This window comes from Palaemon carinicauda, chromosome 27, assembly GCF_036898095.1.
Source record: "Palaemon carinicauda isolate YSFRI2023 chromosome 27, ASM3689809v2, whole genome shotgun sequence".
Classification (NCBI taxonomy): Eukaryota; Metazoa; Arthropoda; class Malacostraca; order Decapoda; family Palaemonidae; genus Palaemon; species Palaemon carinicauda.
This window is the reverse complement of record NC_090751.1, coordinates 79,867,627-79,892,173: the sequence shown is the minus strand read 5'-3', so window position 1 is coordinate 79,892,173 and position 24,547 is coordinate 79,867,627. Positions and strand designations below refer to the sequence as shown.

General features: G+C 45.1%; 1 protein-coding gene across 1 annotated transcript in view; it reads left to right on the top strand.

Moving 5' to 3' along the window:
• LOC137621001 (mucin-2-like) overlaps positions 1-24,547 on the top strand; it is a 121,766-nt gene that overhangs the window by 89,824 nt on the left and 7,395 nt on the right. Inside the window, exon 4 of the mRNA XM_068351441.1 lies at positions 10,559-10,794. Within this exon, the coding sequence (XP_068207542.1) occupies positions 10,559-10,794 (236 nt within the window). The remainder of the gene's footprint in view (positions 1-10,558; positions 10,795-24,547) is intronic.

Genomic DNA, 24,547 nt, shown 5'->3' with positions numbered 1-24,547 from the left:
CAGTTTTTTTTTTTTTTTTTGACCACTGGGTTCAGACTAGAAGACTTGATGTGTGGATCCTAATTTAACTTGCTAAATTAAGCACTCATGAGCAACCACTTATTTCATATATAAATGGTGTGGTTCCTGTGGAATAGTCTATATTAGATAAATCCTTTAAAAGTATCATTGCAAATTGCATAGTTTGATGGCAATGTTAATTGGTCTTATGCAGGCTCACTTAAGCTTACCTCTATTCAGTTTTTGCAACAATACTAGTACAGTATACCAGCTACCGAAATAAAGGTACTAGGTTGGCCAGGGCACCAACTGCCCATTGAGAGTTATTGGGTCCTTTGACTGGCCAGACAGTACTACATTGAATACTTGTCTCTAGTTACAGTTCTTTCCCTTTGCCTACAAATACACCGAATAGTCTGGCCTATTCTTTACAGATTCTCCTATCCTCATACACCTGACAACACAGATTACCAAACAATTCTTCTTCAACCAAGGGGTTAACTACTGCACTGAAATTGTACAGTGGCTATTTTCCTCAAGTAAGGGTAGAAGACACTTAGCTGTGTAAGCAGCGTTCTAGAAGAGGGACACTCCAAAATCAAACCATTGTTCTCTAGTCTTGGGTAGTGCCATAGCCTCTGTATCATAGTCTTACACTGTCTTGGGTTAGTTCTCTTGCTTGAGGGTACACTCGGGCACACTATTCTATCCAATTTCTCTTCCTCTTGTTTTGATTAAGTTTTTATAGTTTATATAGGAAAAAAATATTTTAATGTTACTGTTCTTAAAATTTTTAATTTTCAGTGTTTCCATTCCTCACTGGGCTATTTTCCCTGTTGTGGCCTCTGGGCTTAAAGCTTCCTGCTTTTCAAACTAGGGTTGTAGCTTAGCAAATAATAATGTCTTTTCACAGTTAAAGGTTCTTGTTCAAGGTAGGCATAAGGTAAGGACTAGTAAACTTTTAGTATACCATTTATGAGGACTGGAAGATAAGAGATGAGGAAAAGCTTAACTAGAATGGGTATCTCCTTTTCAATAGATAAGAATTTATTTCCAATATCCAAATAAAATATTAGGGAAGTTTTGATATATATATTTTTTTTTTTTTAAATTCTATGGGAATACCCACCTCTTGACATTTATACCCCTCGGTTTTCTTAGATTTATATGTAATCTATTAATTGTCTGTGCAAAGAAATTTGATACATTTAGTTAGCACTGTACCTTACAACTTCTCTAACCATTGAGCCCTTATTTGAACAGCTAAAAAATCAAAGGCAAAACTAATGCAATGGGTTAAAATGCTGCAACATATTTTTAAACAAGGCCAGGTTGGTGTGTGTCTATTAGCATGTGATGACTCCATACTAAAGTTAAGCCCCATGGCTGCAATAATGACTGGAGTAAAGGGGGCATAGGGTTAGTTTTTGGTAATGCACCAACTGAAGTCTCCTTCTGTTGCAAAGATGATTTGTGGGCTGCCTTGTGCAGGAGCAGGTGAAGGTAATGCAGCGGTTGGAGAGGCTTTGGCATTGGTATGATGTCTTTAGAAGACTGAATTGCTTTTACGGAGATGCTCCAATCTCTGTATCGTCATTTAGCATTGCAAATTGGAGAAAATATTTGATTGAAAAAAACCCTGAAGAGATCTTAAATGCAAGATAATTCTGGTTAAAATGGAAAGAAAATAATTCTACTGCCAAAATTGCTCTCAACCGGGCAAGAAAAAAGTGGTGGCCTTCAGGTTAAGGTACCCATCATTTAATACTCAACACAGCTATTAGAAACTTTGTATTAGCTCACTGTATACCCATTCCAATGTGCAGTGGCTGGCTGACTCCAATATTATGGCCAGAATTCTATGACTTACGCAAATAGTCCAAAATGTTAGTTGGAAATTTCACTTCCTCAATGGTATCTCTTGAAAGATACTCTAAAAAAACTGTAGGAGCATATTTCATATGATGGAGGTTATAGTAACAGGTTTCAACTGATGGCTGGGAAAATCTAATCAGCAAAGAGACATCCTTCAGGAGGTTTGGAACCATGGCAAGTTGACAGCCCACTACCCATACTCCACTGATAGAGCATAAGCACCCATCAAAACTGGCAAATGAAATGAGACAAAACAGGGCCAGCTTGCACTCAAGACTGTGACAAGGCTTTAATGTCATTACTTCAGTATATCAAAACACCCCTCTGCAGGGCATGGACTAGTCATCTGTGCAGACCTTCTTGGGAGGCAGCTACACGACTTTCAAGGTAGAAAGTCGCTAGCAACAGATACGAAGGGAGAGGGAGTGGAGAATACTACCAATATTGCCCTTGCAAGCAGGGACACCCTCGCCAGATTAAGAACCAACTATAAACTTGAGATTGCTCTTATTGTTGAGGCTTGCTCGCTCAGTTGCATTTGATAACACTATGGAAATGGTAAATGCACGTGGTTAGCCGCACGTGGTTAGCCTGCAGGAGTTATGAAGGAAGGGTTGCCCATAGCAACACTTTCACCCATACAGTCACCTGCAAACCTAACTTCATAAGCAGCTACATACTCTACTCACAGACAAACTATTATCTCATCTTAAGAAAAAAGTGTTTTGCCGTTTTGTATAATTATATGCATTAATGTGTATGCAGTGTCTTTTACAACATACTCTCATATGTCTTACTCTTAACTGTCAGTTTCCTCTATGCAATGTTCCTTCATTTTTGTGCTAATAAAACTTGTGTAGTCTTTGTTCCTAAGAAAATTTATTATTGTGCAAACTGCTATTCATCCATGGTTTTTTATCAGAATATATATAATTCTTTTGTCATATTCGAATTGCTATTATAAAACTGGAAGTTGGGAAAGGATTATGCTACAAGCCCTAATGTTCACAGGGAAGATAGTCCAGTGAAAGAGCATATAAGAAAACAAATTGAGTGCAGGTAGTAAATTAAAAGTATATCTTGAGTAATAACATTAAAATAAACCTGTCATATATATCTTATGGAGAAGTGTCAAAATGTTCAACAAAGTTTGCAACATCTGTAAGTTTCACTGATTCAACTGCGGGATTAGGAAGATTATTCCACGTATTGGGTCACTGCTGGAATAAAATTTCTAGAATGCGGTGTTAAATGTTATGCTGGAGAAGGCAAAACTTGATTAATTGCATGCGTGCAAATGGTGTGAATTATAAAAAACCTTGTACAACATGCATAAAGAACTGAACAAGTGCCAAAAGTTTTAACGTAATAATGAATAAGAAATTTAATAGATGCAAATTATTTTAAAGCAAATTAAGAGGAAAGTTAGCCGAAGACTCTGATAGTAGAATAATAATCGAAACCAGGTGCAGTAGATTGAAAGAATTATAAAATTCTTCCAGAGATTGATCACCTAAACTCTTGAGCTTTCTCAATAAGCCACTTTTCTGGGTCGACCTGTGGCGGCCGGTGAAAAGAGTCCTTCTTATATATCTTCTCTGATAAAACCTTTAAATTATACCAGAGAAAGATAAAAGCATGGAATGCTGAGGTTACAACCCTCGCGCGAGCACCTTTTGGGTGTCGTGTATAAAGCAAAGGCGCGTGAAATCCACTCTTCACAGGTTGTCTTCCATTTAGTTAATTCCTTCGTCAAAGGGATGGGCCGATACAAAGGCCCTAGCCAACCCCCAGCGCCACACACCCACGCCACGACGCGAGCGCCATCTGAACCACATCCTTCCTTTTGGACTCTTTAAGTGTTGAATTTTTTTGTGGTGCTCTCGACCTTTTTTATCAATCGTGGATTTATTTTGTCATGTCGAAGCTCCATCTTCACACATTCCAATGTTAGTACCTTAGTTTGTTTTGACAGCTTTTTATAGTACCGGGCTTTGGTTTTATATCCAGTATAGTCTGTTTTATTATTCCCTTCTGGCCCTTCACGGCAGCCATTATTTGTTCACTTGTTTGGGAATTCATCTTTGTCTGCCCGTTTAGTACTCTGTCACTTAGGTTCTTGGTTAAGTCCCTGGCCTTATGCCTTTAGAACAGTTATTATTTTTGTTTTTATGCTCATGGCACTTTTTGCTAGCAAGTCCAGCCTACGAACGAGATAGCGATCTAGCTTTGTTATTGTTTAGTACCCGCCCCTCCGAGGCGTTCGTCACTTGACTGTGCTATTTATTTTAAGTTTTAGCAGATGCTATTCTTCGATCGTAGTTTTATATTGATGTACATTTTTATTTTATACGTTTATAATAGTGTTGTGTGATTTTTAGTCCTGATATTGTCCAAGAGAGCGAGAGCTTGGGGTCCCCGTTTTCTGTTCGCAGTCGCGAGTTACCCCTTTCTCTCGTTTTCTTTCTTAGCTCCGGTGGGCGAGCGGATTTCCCGTTTTCCGTTTTGTGCGTTCAACGGGTTCTCCCTCCCTCACCTCTCCCCCTCTGGGTGGATGATAACTTAAGAGTTATTTATTTTTGGTGACTTTTCAATTGTTAGCGTTATTTTAGGTCCGTGTTTCGTCCTCTCCCCGTTACGGCTCGGGAGTAGTTATGAACGTTTTCCACTCCGCCTTGAGTTCTACTCCGCCATGAGGGATTCTCAATGACTTTCGTTCTATTGTTATATTTATAAATTGTTTACTACATGGGACGGGCTTCATATTGTTTAGATACGACCCTCCGGTGGCCCTTACTGCGGTCTCAGGCCACGGCCATATCCACAATAGCCATTGTTATTACAATTGTGTTTTTATTCACAATAATTATTCAGGACCTTTCTTCTCCCTCCGGCCTCACCGGAGATCGTAAATACGCTTTGCTATGATCTAAGCTTTAGCCTTTAGCTGTGGCTTAGCTTTTTATCTTTCACAATTGAATTATTAGCCACAATTGAATCAAATTATTAGCCACAATTGAATTATTCAGGGCATCTCATTATCCTCCGGCGTCACCGGAGGTCGCCCATACACTTCACACTTATATTTGCCTTGCCTTTAGCTAAGGCTGCTTTATTCAGGACATCTCATTACGCTCCGGCTTCACCGGAGGTCGCCCATACACTTCACACTTATATTTGCCTGGCCTTTAGCTAAGGCTCCGGCTTCCCCGGAGGTCGCCCATACACTTCACACTTATATTTGCCTTGCTTTTAGCTAAGGCTGGTGTTTATATTTATTTTAAGGGCATGTCACTGCTTCCCCGACCCTTGGAGGTCGGCAGATTGCTTTAAGTTATTTATCCTTATGTCATTAACAGACATTAGGTGCATTACAAATATACAAACAATTGAATATTGAAGTGCCAACAATGGTATGGGGCGCTATCATCTTAAAAGTAATATTCGGTTGTTCGGTCAATGCAATATTGGTGCTTAGGGAATTCAGTGAGTGCCGGAACTCTAGAATAATAGGGTTTTTATCCCCTTATCAGAGTTTCAAGAAACACCAGACTCGTGTCTCCTTTCTTTTACAGAAGGCCCGTTGTACTGCTGAATGATGCTCTGCCTCGTTCAACGACCCCTTTGGGCATGACCTCTGCCGGTCTCGTGCGCACTGCTCCATTCCCTTTATCCAGGAACCGGGACAGGCCCAATACATGGTCTGGTTCCCGGATTTGTGCTCGCTCTGTTACGAGTGTCGTCAATTCTACTGAACGATGATGTAAGTTGGTTTTCCCTTTGATCCTTATTTCTCGTTGGCAGACACTAATATAGACATGAATGATATACACCGTATATTTTGGAGAGCAAACCCCCTCCTCCATCACTAATCACTGCAAATCTTACAGGCCGATGATGTGTCTCTTCGTTCAGCAAGGGCTACTCTTCGTCCGTGGGTGTCGGGCTTTGGCAGGAATGCCCCGTCTGGCGTACCCTATCTCCTCGATGGGGACATGGCCTCCCGCCTCTTCCCAGGCTCGACTACTGCTGCAGTCTCCCCTGACCTTGCGGCCCCCTTAATTGAAGAAGTCAGGGCTACCATTTCCGTGGAGGACGAACCCCTCGTACCGCTGGACGTGGCGGGTCTGGATATAGACGTAGAACCCAGGGACGAGCAGGTAAGTGGTGCCGAGTTGGTGGAAACCCTTTTCTCTCCTACTCCCTCTCCTACCTCTTCCTTTCTAGGTTTTGATAACTCTAAGGCTTCTCCTCGGGATCCCTCTGCCTCCGTACGACCCAAGGTGAAGCCACTTCGAACTTATAAGACTTCAGCTTTGCCAGTATCAACGTCACCGGTCCCCGGACCCTCGACAGCTCCTGATATTCATATTGCTCCTCGTAAAACCACTACTCCTAAGAAGTCTGTCTACCAAATCCAAGAAAAAACCAACGGATGGCTTTCAGGTACCTTGGGGTGATCTCATCCCCATCGAACTGGTCAAAGAATTGGTCAGAGATCAAGTTCAACATCACTCTGGGGCGATAACAGAGATTAAGGATATGATGGCTACTCTGATCCGCGCCGGAACTCTGTTTCCTCCCCTTCTGCTCCAGACGCATCGAAGCTGCCGCCCTTCGATAAAATCAATCCTTGGCGGTTTGCCTTGCATGCTCCATTCGTAGATGGTTCCCTAACTCTGGAGGGCATAGGCACCCGCCCTCTAGAGGACCTGGAGTTCTATCCCCCGGGCCTAGCATTCCCGTTCAATGGTTTTGTACGTTTAAAGGAACATTCATTGGTCCGTATGGACAAGGTACCGAAGGAAATGGTCATATTTCCAAAAGAGCAGGCCCAGGCTATCTGGGCCAGAACACTATCAAAGGTGCCTACACTATTTTTACGACAGCGGCCTCCATCTCTTTGCCGCTCATAGACAAAGTCACAGAGCTGACTATACAGGCCATCAAGGAAGGCTCTTCCATGCCGGCTCTCAAAGAGACGGACCCCAACTCTCTGCTTATTCCGGGTACCTCGGCAGCCTGGGATGCTGCGGCTTCTACCTTCACGGTGGGGAAACTAGACCCGGACTGTGCCTCTACTCTTTTCTCTGAGAAGCTTCCCAGATTAATAGTGTCTCTTCTCAAAACTGAGTTCGAGACCCGTACTAGACTAGCTAGGTCCCTCCAATCCATCACCTCCATGGAGTCCCTAGCATCTCTTTACCCAGAGGAAACGCTGTTCAGAGTTGCCATAAAGAACCAGCTGGTATCCTACCAAATAGACCTCCATGACTTCTGGTCAGCTCGGGGTCCAAATCACCCAACCTGAATCAGATCCTGGTCACTATCTTCACCTTGGCAGCCGACAAAGACTGGTTCCTGTCAGCAACTCACCTAGCAGGAGTCCAGAATGTGATAGCAGACTCATTATCCAGGACGAGCCCACTGGAATCGGAGTGGTCCCTGGACATGCACTCCTTCCGATGGATACTCAGGCTGGTTCCAAGTCTCCAGGTAGATCTATTCGCGACCCGACTCAATCACAAACTCCCATGTTATGTGACACCGAACTTGGACCCTCAGGCTTATGCCATGGACGCATTAACCTTGGATTGGAACCATTGGCAGAAGATCTACTTATTCCCTCCATGGAATCTTCTACTGAAAGTCTTGCACAAACTCCGCTCCTTCAACGGGGCAGTAGCTTTAGTGGCACCTCACTGGCCAAAGAGCAGTTGGTTTCCTCTCCTCCTCGAGTTGAAACTCCGTCCCTTCCGGATCCCATTCCCCAAACTGACCCAGGTGGTCCAAACTCGGACGGTGTCAGATTCCTTAAGGATAGCCAAAACCCTAACTTTGTGGATTTCATAAAGTTTGCGGCGCGTAGGGACGCAAACATCGACCCAGATAGTGTCCTCTTTATAGAATCGGACAAAAGGGACTCTACGATTCGCCAATATGATTTGGCAGTTAAGAAACTAGCAGATTTCTTAAGGACTTCAGACCATTCGGTTATGACAACTAATTTAGCCATCTCCTTCTTTAGGTCCATATTTGACAAAGGCCCAGCAGCTAGCACTATAACCACCATTAAGTCAGCTCTGAGGAAAGTCTTCCTGGTTGGGTTTAACATTAACCTGGCGGAGTCTTATTTCTCTTCTATTCCAAAAGCATGTGCTAGGCTTCGACCTTCGGTTCGTCCACAAAAGGTCTCTTGGTCTCTAGATGATGTCCTCAAACTGGCCTCCGACACGGACAACGAATCCTGCTCCTATATCACTCTTCTTAGGAAGACTTTATTTCTAATAGCTTTGGCCTCGGGTTCCAGAATCTCAGAACTAGCAGCTCTCTCACGAAACTCAGAGAACATGGATTTCCTCCCTTCAGGTGAGGTACTTCTTTCCTAGCTAAGAACGAGGACCCCCAAAAAAGGTGGTCCACTTGGAAGATTATTCCTCTTCTCCAAGATACTTCTCTATGTCCGGTCACCACTCTCAGGGCCTTTTTAGCCAGGACTGCTACCCGATCGTCTGGCCCCTTGTTTATCAGAGAACAAGGAGGTACCATTTCCATACGTGGCATTAGGCAACAGATCCTATACTTCATTAAACAAGTCAATCCGGGATCATTTCTCCATGCTCATGATATCCGATCGGTAGCTACCTCCATCAATTATTTCCAGAATATGGTCTTTGATGACCTTAAAAAGTACACGGGTTGGAAATCTCCTATGGTCTTCAAACGCCACTATCTAAAGAACTTACAGGCTCTTAAATACCCAACGGTTGCAGCTGGGAGCCTTATCTCTCCCCAGTGATCTTTTGTTCTTCCTTTCATCCATCTCTTCTCTTCTCCCTCCTACCCGCCACTCGCACCACGACGCCGCTTCCTTGGTGGTTCGTTAGCCCTAAGTTTATTACACATTAGGTTAATATGATTGTAACTATTATTGTTTACCGTAGTTATAAGGTTGGGATATTCTTAGCTATGTCAGTTTTGTTGCATGTTTTCCTCTGATACTCGGAGGCTTCCCTGTTATCTTGTTTGTTTAACCTTACTCGCACTATGCCCTGTGGCTAGTTTGTTTTATGCCTACTTACCTTAGTTATATATGATTTTCTTTACATGGTGTTGTTTCTCTCCCCTTATTAAATTAGTAGTTATTGTTGGGCTTGGAAGGCATTCTCTGGTACATTTTCACCGGCCGCCACAGGTCGACCCAGAAAAGGGATTTTGACGAAGGAAAAATCTATTTCTGGTGAGAGACCTGTGGCGCCCGGTGAAACCCTTCCCCTTTATTTTACACGATCCCACCCTTTCCTTTCCAAGCCATCATGGCCAATACGGAAGGATGTTGTTCAGATGGCGCTCGCGTCGTGGCGTGGGGGTTGGCTAGGGCCTTTGTATCGGCCCATCCCTTTGACGAAGGAATTAACTAAATGGAAGACAACCTGTGAATAGTGGATTTCACGCGCCTTTGCTTTATACACGACACCCAAAAGGTGCTCGCGCGAGGGTTGTAACCTCAGCATTCCATGCTTTTCTTTCTCTGGTATAATTGGAAGGTTTTATCAGAAAAGATATATAAGAAGGACTCTTTTCACCGGGCACCACAGGTCTCTCCCCAGAAATAGATTTTTCCTTCGTCAAAATCCTTTTTATGCGCAATTGAAGACCAAATGTGTTTCTTAATAGTAATTTTCAATAAAGAATCACGCCTAAAATTTTAAATAGTTCGTGTTCAAGGTAACATAACATTGCAGAGATCTGGATTTTGAGTCAATGTCCTTGACCTGCTTATAATCATACTTTTAGCCGTGTTACGGTTGAATTTCGTGTCCCCATTATTTGCTCTGTTCAATATTAACTAGATATCTAAGGGAATCTACAACCTCGGATCTACTTTTAGGAAATGGACTTGACGATGATCCTCTGCATATGTAACAAGCTTTTCTAGGCGAAACCACATATGTAAAGTAAATGAGTTACGAACACTACTCTGAGGAACCCCTCCTATTACATTCCTATAGTCACTAATAAACTATTGCTCTTTGCATTCTTTTACTCAAAAATTCAATGATGCCAAGATGAAAACTACTACGAACTGTTAGTTTGAAAATAAGGGCCTCATGATTTACTGTCAAAAGCAGCTCTAAAGTAAAAGCCATTCATTAACATCCAGACCACAATGGGGGGATTTCTGCACAGCACTGGAAATTATAGGAAGGGTGTTACATGCTACAAGGCCCTTGTGAAAACCAAACTCTAAACTAGAATAGAGAGAAGGGGTATTGTTGGATTCCAAAAAATATTTACATCACTCTAATAAATGGTAAATTGTGGCCTACATGTTTGGAGATCCCTACTGCCTTGCTGCCAGTGGGTTCCCAACAAGCATTAAAATGTAGTGTACTGCTTTAGGCTCCTCATTTATCTGGGATAATCGAACTGGTACTGAAATGGTATGGCTAAACCATGATTGAGTCTTCAAGATCAGGGAAATAAAGTATTTGAAGACTTTAAAAAAAAGTCGCAGAATTCTTCAAAGCACCCAGTAACTAGTTTTGTCTTTGCTGCTATTTTGATATAGTCTCTAGTCTCATTTCTCTTGTATCTAATCCAATATTGTATATATTAAAATAAATAAAGCATGTAATCTTCAGTTTTTATTCCTAACTATTTACAATTTTTTTTTTTTCAGGTAAATCATGTCACGTGTATGATGATCCGCATATAATTTCTTTTGATGGTTACCGGTATGATTGGCATGGACATTGTAATTATTCTTTAGCTCAAAGAGGATTTGGCTTCCAACCACAATGGGGTGTATTTAGTGATTTCAAAGCTTGTAATGGGTTGGCATCTTGCCTTCATCGTACAACTTTCAAGGATAACTGCCATACGGTCATCACCCTTGATTGTGGAGCTGTAACTACAGTAAGTTTTTTTTTTCTTTGGTGAGTTTTGATAGTGGAATAATTTTATCCAAAGTTGAGATTAATATTGATTTGAAAGATTCATAAACTAGATTAGGATTTTTATAACTGACAAATAAAGCTTTAGACTTCATTGGCTACATTATTATTGTTGAAAGAATGGAAAATCTATATTACTCCACTTTTAAATAATTCATATAAATCATCTACAAAACTTGAAATTATAAGAATAACTAATTTAGTCCGTAAATCTTACCAGTGTTCAAATGCAGAAACAAACTATGCACACATTGTAATAGGGATACTTCAGTGCCAGCTAGAGCAGTCATAAATTAACCCAATAGATGCTAGGGGAATGATGCCAAAGGACAATGGCCACAAGTGTAAAGAATTTGTTTTATGAAATTTAAACAAAAAGAAAGGGTAATTTTCTAGTTTGCTGGCTTAAAAAGTGTTTTGGCCAAATGACAGTAAATTAGTAAACAATTGCATATGAAATTATAAAATATACACACAAATTAATTTTGTGTGGACTGGATATTTTTGTATGTGAATTTGTAAGCAAGTTTTCACATACACTCACTGGCCAACATGACATATCTTATACAAAGCTAAAATGTAAACCGTAAGTTGAAAAATTATTACAACCTATCCATATGTAAAATTGTTTCTACGCAAAGAAACCTTTGTCATTTTAAGGGGCTGGCCGGCTAATGCCCTTTTTTTAGGGACAGGACATTGACATTCATACTCCTTAATAAGGTGACTTGGGATATCTCCAAACTGCATAGGATTTTTGCCTCCGACCTTTGGTTTTGCGATGCCAGGGTGATTTATCCTGAAAATTTTTATAAAATTCTATCTCCCCCTTGGTACTTGAGATTAAGATCAGGGATTACTACCCTATGTAGCCCTGATGTAGACCTCCAATAAGTTATTTTCCTACGTCAATTTTTTTTCTCTTAGATATGAATACAGTATGAGCAAGGGAGATGTGCATGAGTATTGTAATTCAAGGGGGATTAGTTTGTTGAGTGTGGTTGGAAAAGTGCATGGTAGTACTGATTATTAGGATTAAGGATGAAACTGGGAATGCAATCTTAGAAGTACAGGGTGGTTTTAGGAAAGGTAGGGGATGTATGAATCAGATTTTGTAAGAAATATTTAGCAAAAGGTAAGGTGTTGCGTTTATGGATCTGGAGAAAGCTTATGATAGTTGATGGGGAAGCGATGGGGAATGTGATGAGCTTATATGGAATTGGTGGAAGGTTGTTGCAAGCAGTGAAAAGTTTCTACAAAGGTAGTAAAGAGTGTGTTAGGGTAGGAAATGAAGTATGCGATATGTTTCCAGTGAGTGGGGCTGAGACAGGGATGTGTGATGTTGCCATGGTTGTTTAATTTGAATTTGTTCCGTAACCGAAATACAAACCACGCTATTTACATTGGGTTTACCTTTTAGCGCAGCTGAAATGACGAGCCAATAGTTTTAACGAGGGTTAATTACCCCCTCTCCCCCCCACACACCGGTGATTTGCTTCACTTCACTTTTGGCTCGGCGATGAACGACGTGTGTGTCCATCGTCCTCGTTGACAGTCTTTAATCTTTTTTCTGCTTTTTCTCTACAGCTTTTGTGTATGTTTGAAGTTGACTACCTTTGTCTTTGCTATGCGTACGTGCCCTGGTATTGCCGGCCGCCCTTGTGGGACCTTTATGTCGGCCTTGATTACGGATCCTCACACCCTTTGCCCGCAGTGTCGGGGCCGACGGTGTGACCAGGAAAACGCGTAGGGAGTGGTCTGCCTCCCAGTGGGAGAGGTTTGGCCGCCGGAGTAAGAAGAAATCCAAGAGAGACCGTTCTCCTTCGGGGGTTGCTTTGAAGGAGGAAGGTTCTCGGGACTCTTCTTGCGTCGCCCAAACCACCTCCGAAGCTCCCCCTCGTCCGGCCCCTAAGGAGAGTCGGCAGAGTGGTAGCGCAGGCCCTAGTTCTGTTTCCCGACCTTGGGTGGGGGGAGAGGGCGTCGCCTCCCATAGCGGGGCGGTTCCCCATCCTCCTCCAGGGGAGGTTATTGATAATACATTGTCTAATGATGATCTTTTACAGATTTGGGCTAACCTGGGGCTTAAGGGCTTGCCCTCCAGGGTTGCCTTGATTGACCTTGTCTCGTTGGGGGCCGCCGTTAAGCAGTCGCCGGCGGTAGCAGAGGTAGACCCTCTGTCTATCGTCGACGTCGTGGTGGCAGAGGCCTCAGACGGGGCGGGGCAATCCTCTGCAGGTGCAGTTGAGGATGTTAGTGCTGACGGCTCTCCTCCCCCTTCCGTACATCCTTCGAAGGGGGAAGCGAGTCCTACGGGCTCGTCTGCTGTCCAGCTTCCCTCTAAGGGGAGTGCCTTGACTGAGACTCCCTTTCGGAGGACTGGTGGTCCTGATGATCTTCCCCGTGGCCGCCTTCGCCGTAAGGCTCACCGTCCGCTGCGTCGCAAGGGCCTCCCATCCCCTTATAAGGGGGTTAAGAGGCGCCTTTTTGGATCTTCTTCTTCCGAAGGGGACTCTCCTTGTCGTATTCAGCCTACAGCTCCAGCTCCTTGGGACCTCTCTGCGGACCGGTCTCCTACTCTTGCTAGAACTTCACCTTCTGGGGACCTCGTCACCAGACGGGCAACGGTCCCTTCGGGGCAAAGGGATTCTTCCCTTTCACGTGCAGCGTTAGCGCACAGGCGCTCTCCTGCTCGTCAGCGCTCTCCTGCTTGTCAGCGCTCTCCTGCTCGTCAATGCTCTCCTACTCGTCAGCACTCACCTGTTCGCCAGCGCTCTCCTGATGTTCGCCCTACTTCTCGCCAGTGCTCTCCTGAGGACATCCTCCATCCTGTGGTTCCTGAAGAGCGCTCAGCGCGCCAGCATTCCCCTGCTCGCCCTGCTGCAGTGTTAGCGGACAGGCGCACTCCTGCTCGTCAGCGCTCTTCTGATCGTCAGCGCTCTCCCGTTCGTCAGCGCTCTTTTGAGGATCATCGCCCTCTTGCTTTCCAGCGCTCCCCTGTGGTCTCTGAACATCCTGCAGTCCCTGTTGGGCACCCTGCGCGCCATCAGTCTCCTGAGCTCTCTCGGGATCCTCTTGTTTCTACTCAACATCGTCCGCGTTGTCCAGCTCGTGTTTCTAAAGCACATGTTCGCCCACGCACCTACGCTGTTCCTGTTCGTGAACGCGCCACGCCAACTGTTCCTTCACAGAATTTCACGCGTTGCCCTCTTGCTCGCCTGCGATCACCTGCTCGCCCGTGATCACCTGCTCGTCAGCGTTCTCCGGACCACCCGTGTGACTTACAGCCTGCGCGCACAGTCTCTCAAACGCGTCGTCGGCCAGAAATTCTGGAAGGACATGGTTAGCCCTCTGCTAGCTCGCCCTCGCGCGATCATTCACCTGCACGTCCTGCGCGCTATCGCTCGCCAACGCGTCACCATGCGACAACACGCCATCGCTCACCTGCACGCCAGCGTTCGCCAGCTCACCACCGATCGCCTGCTCTCAATCGCTCTCCCTCACGCTACGGGTCTCCTGACCTACGTCGCCAGCGATCTTCGGAGCGTTCTCACCGCCCACGCGGCAACGCGATCCCTCGCCATCGCACCAACGCATTCGTTCACCGGCTCGGCCACGCGCACGTTCGCCTGTAAACCCTCGTGACCGTTCGCCCGCGCGACCGCTCGCCCGGGCGCTTATCGTTCGCGGCGAATTTCGCAGCCAGTGATAGCAGCAGGAACGCGTGTTCCCAGACAGTGCTCTGGATCGCCTCCATCTAAACGCAGGACTGTTGTGCAGGACAGGGAAGACACTGCAGAGAGGTTAGTGCGTCTTTCTTCCCCCCCTTCTTTTCAGGCAGGTACAGTGGTGTCCACTTCGAAGGATCGCCCGATCCCTTTCCTCCAGCGAGGATTTCGGACTCTGTGTCCGTGGAGCAACAGACTTGGTTTGGTCCTCTGATGCGGGCGTTAGTGAGGGTAATGAAACCAGCGCTTGCCGATCAGGGCAACTAACCAACGGCTGCCTCTCCTACGCTTAAGAGAAAGAGAAGAGTGGACTTCGTGGTGACTTCCCCCAGGGCGAAGTTGGTTCCCAAGAGGTCTGTCGTGAATGCCCCTTCTCCTGCTCGAGCGTTTTCTCCTTCTCCCATGGACGAGGCTTTTCCGTCCTCTGGCGAGTCCAGTGAAGCGGTAGTCTTCCCCTCTGCACGAAGGGGAGGAGCCTTCTCTTCATGGAGGAGAGTAGTCTCTTGCGGAAGGGGCTCTTCGAACCTCTTTGTTGGGATCCTGTATCCCTCCCAGGAGAGAATCCAAGGACTCCAAGACCATCCCGAAATCATCTTCGAGGATTCGCCAGGAACCCGCGGCTCCCCGGGGGAATGTCCACGCTTCACCCCAGGAAGAGATTCCGGGGACAGGAGACTTAGCTGCCAGCCCTCAAGGAGGAGATCAGCAGGAATCTGAACATGCCTTCTGGCAGGTCTTGAGCCTGATAAGGCAACTCAACGGGCTTATGGACCCCGTGATCGCCCCCCGTGAAGGCAAGGACACTATCTTGGACTAAGTGTTCGACGTTCGGAAGGTCCCTAAGTCCAGTGCGGCTCTGCCCTGGTCTCTGGGTCTGAAAGAGTGCCAGAGCCAGGGCCAACGCCCAGCTCGCGATTCTTGCCTCCTCCAGTCATTCCTCTGCCGGGAACAAGCTCATCCCTCCTCCTCATCTTCAGCAGAGGAGGTATTTTGAGATCTTGGGTGAGTCCAGTCTCACTCTTCCTCTCCATCACTCCGTGGAGGAGCTGGCGAAGGGAGTTCCCCTTGAGAAGCTCTCTGCCCGGCAGGTGTCATTCTCGGCGTCAGAGATCCTGAGCCATGAAAAGGTCGCGAAGTGTGCCATGCAGGCCACTTCGTGGCTGGATTTTTGGCTAGGAACTCGGGGCATCCTATTGTGCTCCGAGGACTTGTCTAAGACCAATAGGAAGGCCCTGGAGACCTCCTTAGTCTCGGGCACCCGCTCCATCGAGTTTTTGGCGCACCAGGTCACCACCCTGTGGGCCAACTCGGTGTTGAAGCGGCGCGATGCGGTGACAGAGAGATTCCATCCGAAGGTCCCCGCCGTGGATGTGTGTAGGCTCAGACATGCTTCCCTTCTTGGGGAGAACCTGTTTGAGCCACAGGACATGGAGCGAACGGCTGAGAGGTGGAGGAAATCCAGCACGAACTCCCTCCTCCATAGGGCCCTTACAGCTCGGCCCTATAAGCCTCCAGCTCCGCCGCAACAGCAGCAGCAGCCTCGTAAGGCTCCGAAGCAGGCACCGGCAGTTAAGAAAGTGGTGTCTAAGCCCCAGCCCTTTCCAGCCAAGGTCAAGAGGGGCGGCAAGTCCTCCAGGGGAGGCAAGACTCCTAGGGGAAGCGGCCGCGGCCGCAAGCCCTAGGGGTGGCAGTCCCCCTGCGTGTCCACCTGTGGGGGGATGCCTTCAGCGTTGCTTCCGCAGGTGGCAGCAACTTGGGGCCAATGCTTGGACGGTCTCAGTGATCGGCCAAGACTATAGTGTCCCGTTCACAACATCTCAACCTCCCCTGACAGCGAATCAAGTGTCGTTGAGCTCCTATGCCACGGGGTCGGCAAAGGGGCTGGCCCTTCGGGCCGAAGTCGAGACCATGCTAGAGAAGGGTGCTCTCCAGGAGGTCGTCGACGGCTCCCCAGGCTTCTTCAGTCGACTCTTGTAAAGAAGGCGTCTGGAGGCTGGAGACCTGTCATCGACCTCTCTGCTCTAAACGGGTTTGTCAAGCAAACCTGGTTCAGCATGGAGACAGCAGACACGGTCAGACTTGCTGTGAGACCACAAGACTTCATGTGCACACTGGATCCAAAGGACGCGTACTTCCAGATCCCAATTCATCAGTCTTCCAGGAAGTACCCGAGATTTTGCCTAGAAGACAAGATCTACCAGTTCAAGGTGCTGTGTTTCGGTCTCTCCACAGCTCCTCAGGTGTTCACCAGAGTGTTCACCCTGATTTCATCTTGGGCGCACAGGAACGGCATTAGTCTCCTTCGTTATCTGGACGATTGGCTGATCCTAGCAGACTCGGAGTCGACCCTTCTTCAGCACAGACATATGCTTCTGGATCTTTGCCAGGATCTGGGGACCTTGGTAAACCTCGAAGTCCTCTCTGCAGCCATCCCAACGACTGGTTTATCCAGGCATGCTGATAGACACCAAAGACTATATACTGAAGGAAGATAGGAAGGCTCAGGCTTCTAACACACAAATGAGTGTGCTATGAAAAGATGCCAGATACTCCCATGCGAAACAAATGGCGCCATCTCTTGAGCGAGCAACCAAACATTCAGAGCGGTAATGCTTACGGGTATATAGGATGGAATTCGATTGTAAATTTTGCGACATATTTGTTCATAATTTGCATTACTCTGTCAGTTTATTTTACTCATATATTCATGATATTCTTAAATTTTTAGGTAACTAAATTGTAAATTATGTTTCTCAGTCTAATTTTTAAAAATTCAATAGCTATATCTCTTATGATTTAGTTAATTTTCTTGCAAATTTAAGTATTGTACAGTGTATTACAACCATTTTTAAATGTTCTATACAATACCACATTCGAATAAATTAAAACATACTGTATATCTTTGTTAAACATAGCCACAAATGCTTGTGTAGGCATACATTTAATTGCAGTATGTAGGCCACTGTAAGATGGAGAGATGTTAGGTGTATAAAAACACAATTGTATTTTATTTTTTATTGAAATGGAAAAGCATGATGCACTCATGTATAGTTTAGTATTATAAACTAATAAATGTATAAATGTACAATCAGAAGGATCAAAATAACACAAAATTATATCACACACAAAAATAATCAAAGGGGGGTTGGAAATAGAAATAAGGTAGCATACAAGCCAACAAAAAAAATGAAAAACAAAAGAGATTTACTGTGGATGCCTTGCCTTAATCTTACATCCAATATCAGTGGGGCTTACTCATTAGCAGCACATACTGCATGTATTATACTGTTGGGACTCACCGTTCTTTGTCCTTAGGGAACCTGTGAAATACCAAATGAGGATCGGTTTCTTTTTGTTTATGGCACACAACACACTGGTGTGACTTCTTTACTGTCGGCGCCATTTTTTCGTTTGAATCAACTATCAAATTCTGAATATGAACAAACAGACGACAAACGATGTATACCTACAACGCCATCTAAAATCGGAGCAACCAACTATTGTGTTCACTTTGGAGTTGCCAGCTAGCGTATTAACATTCTATTTTGAGCCTTCCTATCTTCCTTCAGTATATAGTCTTTGATAGACACCATCTCCACAAAGCCTTTCCATCAGACAACCAGATAGCAAGGCTGAGGAGGGTGGCGGAACCCTTCCTCAGGCGAGAAGAGCTCCCCGCCCAGTCGTGGTTGCGTCTCTTAGGTCACCTATCCTCCCTGGCTCGTCTGGTTCCAAACAGCCGCCTCGGGATGACATCGCTACAGTGGCGGCCTAAGTCCCGGTGGAATAAAGGATCCGATTCTCCGGACATTCTGATCCCGATGGGGTCTTTGGAACAGACGGACTTGCGGTGGTGGTTGGTCGACGAGAACCTGCGGAAGGGAGCGAGTCTTCTCGTCCTCCCCCTGGAATTGACTCTTGTTTTCGGACGCGTCAAAAGAAGGGTGGGGGGCCCACGTTCTGAACCAGAGGGCCTCAGGCCTCTGGTCAGAATCAGAAAAGTGCCTACACATCAACCTGCTAGAATTGAAGGCAGTCTTTCTGGCTCTTCAGCAGTTCCAACGGTCCCTGGCGGGTCACTCCGTGGTGGTGATAAGCGACAACACCACGGTAATGGCTTATATCAACAAGCAGGGAGGCACTTTTTTGCAGCAGCTATCCCATCTTGCAGTAGAGATTCTGAGGTGGACCGAAATCCACTTGATAACACTATCAGCTCTCTTCATTCCTGGCAAGAGGAATGTGCTCGCCGACAGTCTGAGCAGGGCCTCGCAGATAGTGAGTACCGAGTGGTCTTTGGATCCTCAGATAGCCAACTAAGTCCTGACTTTGTGGGGTTCCCCGACTGTGGACTTGTTCGCGACAGCGTTGAACTTCAAGCTGCCCCTGTACTGCTCCCCAGTCCCGGACCCCAAGGCACTCTGGCAAGATGCTTTCCAGCAACGGTTGGACAACATCGACGTGTACGCCTTCCCACCGTTCTGTCTGATGAGAAGGGTGCTCAACAGGACCAGACTATCGGTCAAATGTTCGATGACTCTGGTAGTTCTGCTATGGCATCACGCGGAATGGTTCCCGGACCTTCTGCAGATCCTGACGGAGCTCCCGAGGGAACTTCCTCCATGACACGAGCTTCTCAGACAACCCCACTCCAGCGTCCCTCACAAGGCCGTGGCCTCGCTTCGGCTTCACGCCTGGAGACTATCCAGTGTGTCCTCACAGAGAGAGGCTTTTCGCAACAGGTTGCCGAGAGAATGTCTCGGCACCTGCGAAGGTCCTCTTGAGGGAATCTACCAAGCAAAGTGAAGTATCTTTTGTGGTTGGTGTCGTGGGAGGGGTATCTCTCCACTCGATGCCACAATTCCAGCAATAGCGGACTTCCTCGTTTATCTGCGGGAAGAAATGTGCCTTTCTGTCTCGGCAGTGAAAGGCTATCGCTCAGCCTTAAGTTTGGCCTTCAGGCTGAAGGGCGTGATAATTTCTTCCTCGCTAGAACTCTTTACTCATACGTAGCTATGAGCTTACCTGCCCCCAGTCGGAAGTGAGACCTCCTCCTTGGAACGTGGTTAGAGTCCTCAGGGCTCTTAAGAGACCTCCCTTCGAACCATTACGCCAGGCCTCAGATCGCCACCTGTCTTGGAAGACGGCTTTCCTACTCGCTTTGGCTTCGGCCAAGCGGGTTAGTGAACTTCATATGGTCTCATACGACATCGCCCATTCAAGGGGATGGGGGGAAGTAACGTTCAGGTTCGTCCCTGAGTTTGTAGCCAAGACTCAGAATCCTGGAGTGCCGGATCCTCGGTTCGACTCTTTCAGGATCGCAAGTCTCGGTTCTGTAACAAGCGACCCAGACCAGCTGCTACCATGTCCAGTGAGGTGTCTGAGGCACTACTTGAAGAGAACGGCTGCAGTCCGTCCTCAAGTGCGAGCTTTGTTTGTGAGCACAGGCAGGACTAAGAGGAGGGTCACCAGGAACACCATCTCGGCTTGGATTCGAAGGGTTATCCACCATGCCTTGAATCCAGACCCTCCTCCGTCACGTCGCCCTAGGGCACACGATGTCAGGGGTGTTGCTATATCCCTGGCCTTCAAGAGAAACCTCTCTGTGACGCAGGTACTTCAAGCTGGGGTCTGGAAGCGTCGGACGACCTTCACAGCCCACTACCTGCAAGACATGACCCACAGGAGCCTCAAAACGTTTTCTATCGGCCCTGTGGTGGCTGCACAACAGCTGGTCTAACCTCAGGCTCCTTTTTGGACAAGTAGCAGTAGGTTGAGGGCGTTGTTACCCGGTCTTAGTCTGCGTGAATGAAAGAGTATGTCTGACCCTTACTACTATCTTCATTCTCCCCTCTTTTGGGGAAGCGGCATCCTGGTCCTCGCATAGCTGACCTCGACCTCTGCAGGTAACCCATGCTTCTTTGTGCTCCTAGTATTAAGCTTAATACTGTTGCATCCCCCTTACCCTGACGAGGTGGTATTGGGAACGTCCTATCCTAGATTCCTATCTAAAGGTCTCAAGGTCAACTTCATAGGACGAGTCACACTTTCCTCCACACACTGCTTATGTAGGCCACTCGTTCTTAGCGATGCTAGGAACTTGAGGAGCAGTGGCTCCTTTTCTCAAGTGCTGCTCACTGAGGGATTGAGCCCCCGGGCAAAGCCGATGTCAGTAAGGCTGGGGACTTTCCACCCTTCTTAAGGGGTAAGTCACCCAATGTAAATAGCGGGGTTTTGTATTTCGGTTACGGAACAAATGACAAATTTGAAGATAATTTGTATTTTTCCTAACAATACAAACCTTAGCTATTTACACATATGTGCCCGCCATCCCTGACCCCCAAGTAAAGTCCTACCTCTAAGTGAAGTGAAGCAAATCACTGGTGTGTGTGTGGGGGGGGGGGGGTAGCAAGCTACCCTAACCCTACCCCCGCTAACTAGCGCGGGGGTAATTAACACTCGTTAAAACTATTGGCTCGTCATTTCAGCTGCGCTAAAAGGTAAATCCAATGTAATTAGCTAAGGTTTGTATGGTTAGGAAAATACAAATTATCTTCGAATTTGTCATGTTGGAGTGATGAGTGAGGTGAATGTTTGAGCTTGGACGAGATTTAAACTAATAGACGAGAGTAATCATGAACGAGAGGTAAATTAGTTGTTTGCGTATGATACTGTACTGGTTGCAGAGTCTGAAGAGAAGCTAGGGTGAAGCTTGGCCCATTAGTGACAGAATTTGGAAGGGTTTGTGAGAAAAGGAAGTTGAGGTAATGTGGGTAAGAATAAGGTTATGAGATATATGAGAAGGGAAGGTGGTGTGAGGTTTAATAATGTTGAATGGAGAGCTACTTGAAGTAGAAGACCAGTTTAAATACTTGGTTTGTTGTTGCAGCAAATAGTGGAGTGGAAGCAGATGTATGTCAGAGAGAGAATAAAGGATGCAAAGTTTTGGTGCCAGTGAAGGGAGAGGTAAAGAATAGAGGGTTAGGCATAAATATAAAGTTCTGTATGAGAAAGAGATTTTACCAACTGTGATGTATGGATCGGAGTTGTAGGGAATAAAAGTGACGGAAAGACAGAAACTCATGTTTGAGATTGTCTGTGGAGCATGGCTGGTGTATCTGGATTAAATAGTTATGAACGAAGTAGTAAGGGTGAGAACGGGTGTAAGGAATGATTTAGCAGCTAGAGTGGATATGAATGTGATGAGATGGTTTGGCAAAGTTGAAAGAATGGAAAATGGCTCTGCTAAAGGTGATGAATGCAAGGGTTGATGGAAGAAGTACAAGAGGAAGGTTTGGGTGGATGGATGGAGTGAAGAAAGCTCTGGGTGATAGGAGGATAGATGTGAGAGGGGCAAGAGAGCGTGCTAAAAAAAGGAATGAATGGCGAGTGATAGTGACGCAGTTCCAGTAGGCCCTGCTGCTTCCTCCAGTCACCTTGGATGACGCGGAGGTAGCAGCCGTAGGGGATTCAGTGTTATGAAGCTTCATCTGTGGTGGATAATTGGGGAGGGTGGGCTGTGGCACCCTAGCAGTACCAGCCGAACTCTGTTGAGTCCCTTGTCAGGCTGGGAGGAGCGTAGAGAGGAAAGGTCCTTTTTTTTTTATTTAATTTTTTAATTAGTCGGATACCCCTCAAAATTGGGGGAAGTGTCTGGGTATATAGATAGATGATATGAATGTTTTCATTATGGTAAAAAAATAAATCTTAAAATTCAGGCACAAAAATTAAAGAAAAAAATATGAAAAATTGCCAAATAGTGTTCTATATTTTTTTCTGTTACATACCAAATTTCAATGCTATATCTTTAAAATTAAGAGAAAATATAGAATTTGAAGGTCAATAAGTATAGTTTAGAGATACGGGTGATCAAAAAATATTTTGTATATTTGCAATGACATTATTAATGAATAGTGTTTATGGATTTTGTTCCTTTTTGGATATTAATAAACCAAAACATTCTCATAATTTAATCATAAGTGAAGATCCCTTTGCTCAGTATCTTACTACTTAGGATTTTGGTTGATCCTTCATCCACATCTCTCTCTCTCTCTCTCTCTCTCTCTCTCTCTCTCTCTCTCTCTCTCTCTCTCTCTCTCACTGCAGATATCGCCAATATTACCCACTTCTGAACTCTTATTAGAGAGAGTTCTTGTTAGTGAGATGTTGGAATTCTTTTCCACTTTTGGCAGATATATAAAACTAAGGGAGGAGATGGAATTTGAAGGTCAATAAGTATAGTTTTTAGTATAGTTTTTAAAAGGACAATATTAATAAATCATGATTTTGAATTTTGTTCTTTGGATATTAATAAGCCAAAACAATGTTGTTTATAATTTAATCATAAATGAAGATCCCTTTGCTCAATATCTTGCTTCTTTAGGTGAGACGGTCGATCCTTCATTATCTCTCTCCTTTACTAACTCAATTAATATCGCTGATATTACTCACTTTTGAACAATAATTTATTAGTGAATATTCTTATGTTGCGAGATGTTGAAATTGTCTTTTCCTTATTGGCATGATAAAATTCTGCTGAAACCAAGAAAGGCGCAAAAAGCGAGTGAATGTCCTAGGTCAAACTCAAAGGTATAATGAGGTTTGTGCTAGCACTGAAGGGTATATTAAAAAAACTTCCCATCTTGTGACTCATGAAATCTATATACAAGCCATTGCTCATTGTTTTATATCAAAAAGCAATATTTATCAAAATTTATGATCAATGTTTTTGGTTTATTTTTACTAATTACCTTGTAACTATGAAAGTAAGGAATTTTGACAATATTTTGTAGACTCATTCTCCATTGCCATATGAAGCTTAGGTAATTTTCTTTTCAGCAGTTTGCTTTTGTCCTATACCCTTATACAGTATATTGGCATACCGGCTGGGCCCCTTCAAGGAGTTAGCTCTGGCACAATCGGAAGAGTCGAAGTTATTGTGGATCTGGCAGCCAATATGGAAGCCCCCCTCACACCAGAGCATTGGCTGAACATGCTGTTTTTCAATGGGCATGCCATTTTAACTCTGGCAGCTGTCCTATACGGATATGTTATGCATTATGTCCTCTGAGGTTTATTATTTCGGTATGAAAATTAACAAAGTTTGTTTGATCAAGACTTGTCAAACTGTGGATGGTCAATGTGGCATTTATACAACCCATTTAGATGATCCTCGTCCTTTGTGCCTGGCATGTAGAGGATATTGTTGCTCATCAGTTTTGTAGTGTCGAGTGGTCGTCCTTCCAGTGCAAGAAATTTAAAGGTCCATAGAAAAAAAAATAGATGGGCTTGTTTACTGTCGACGGCTTTTGCTTATAAAGAGAATAAACTGTCTAAATATCCTTTCCTGAAACAGAATTCTCATTTGTTTTTTGGTCTTGAATCATTCACTGGACGAGACGTTGAAGGATGGCGACCAAATGATGTACCAGGACATTCCTGATTGTGGATTCTTCTGCCTTTTATAGCAAAGCAGGAAATCCTACAGCAGGCTGATCTTTTTTGTATTTGATCCACACAAAAAGCAGCCCCTCCATTTCGTCATGCACGTGGGTTCTCTTATTGGAGAAAATAGTGACGCCCTTAGAAGGTGCTGCTGCTTTGATGGCTGCTTTCTGCTTCAGGATGGTGCCTATCATAGATGGATTCCGGCCATACTCCTTGGCGATCGCACTTAAACGCATGCCAGACTTGTACTTTTTTACCATTTCAAGTTTAGTCTCCATCAAGAGCATCGTCCTCTTCTTCATTCCTTCGGCAACATTCTGGGGACCCATGGCTACAGTAATACGTAATATAATACACTACGTACGTTATATACAGTACTATGTATAGTAAACACTAATACAGTACAGTGCACAGTAACGAATGTTTAATAACGATAACACGTGGCGTACGAATGTACTGTATATTAACACTACGTCAAACAAGCGAAAGCACACAATGTCTGTTAACGATACCGCGGTCGGAACGAAAAGAGAGAGAGAGATG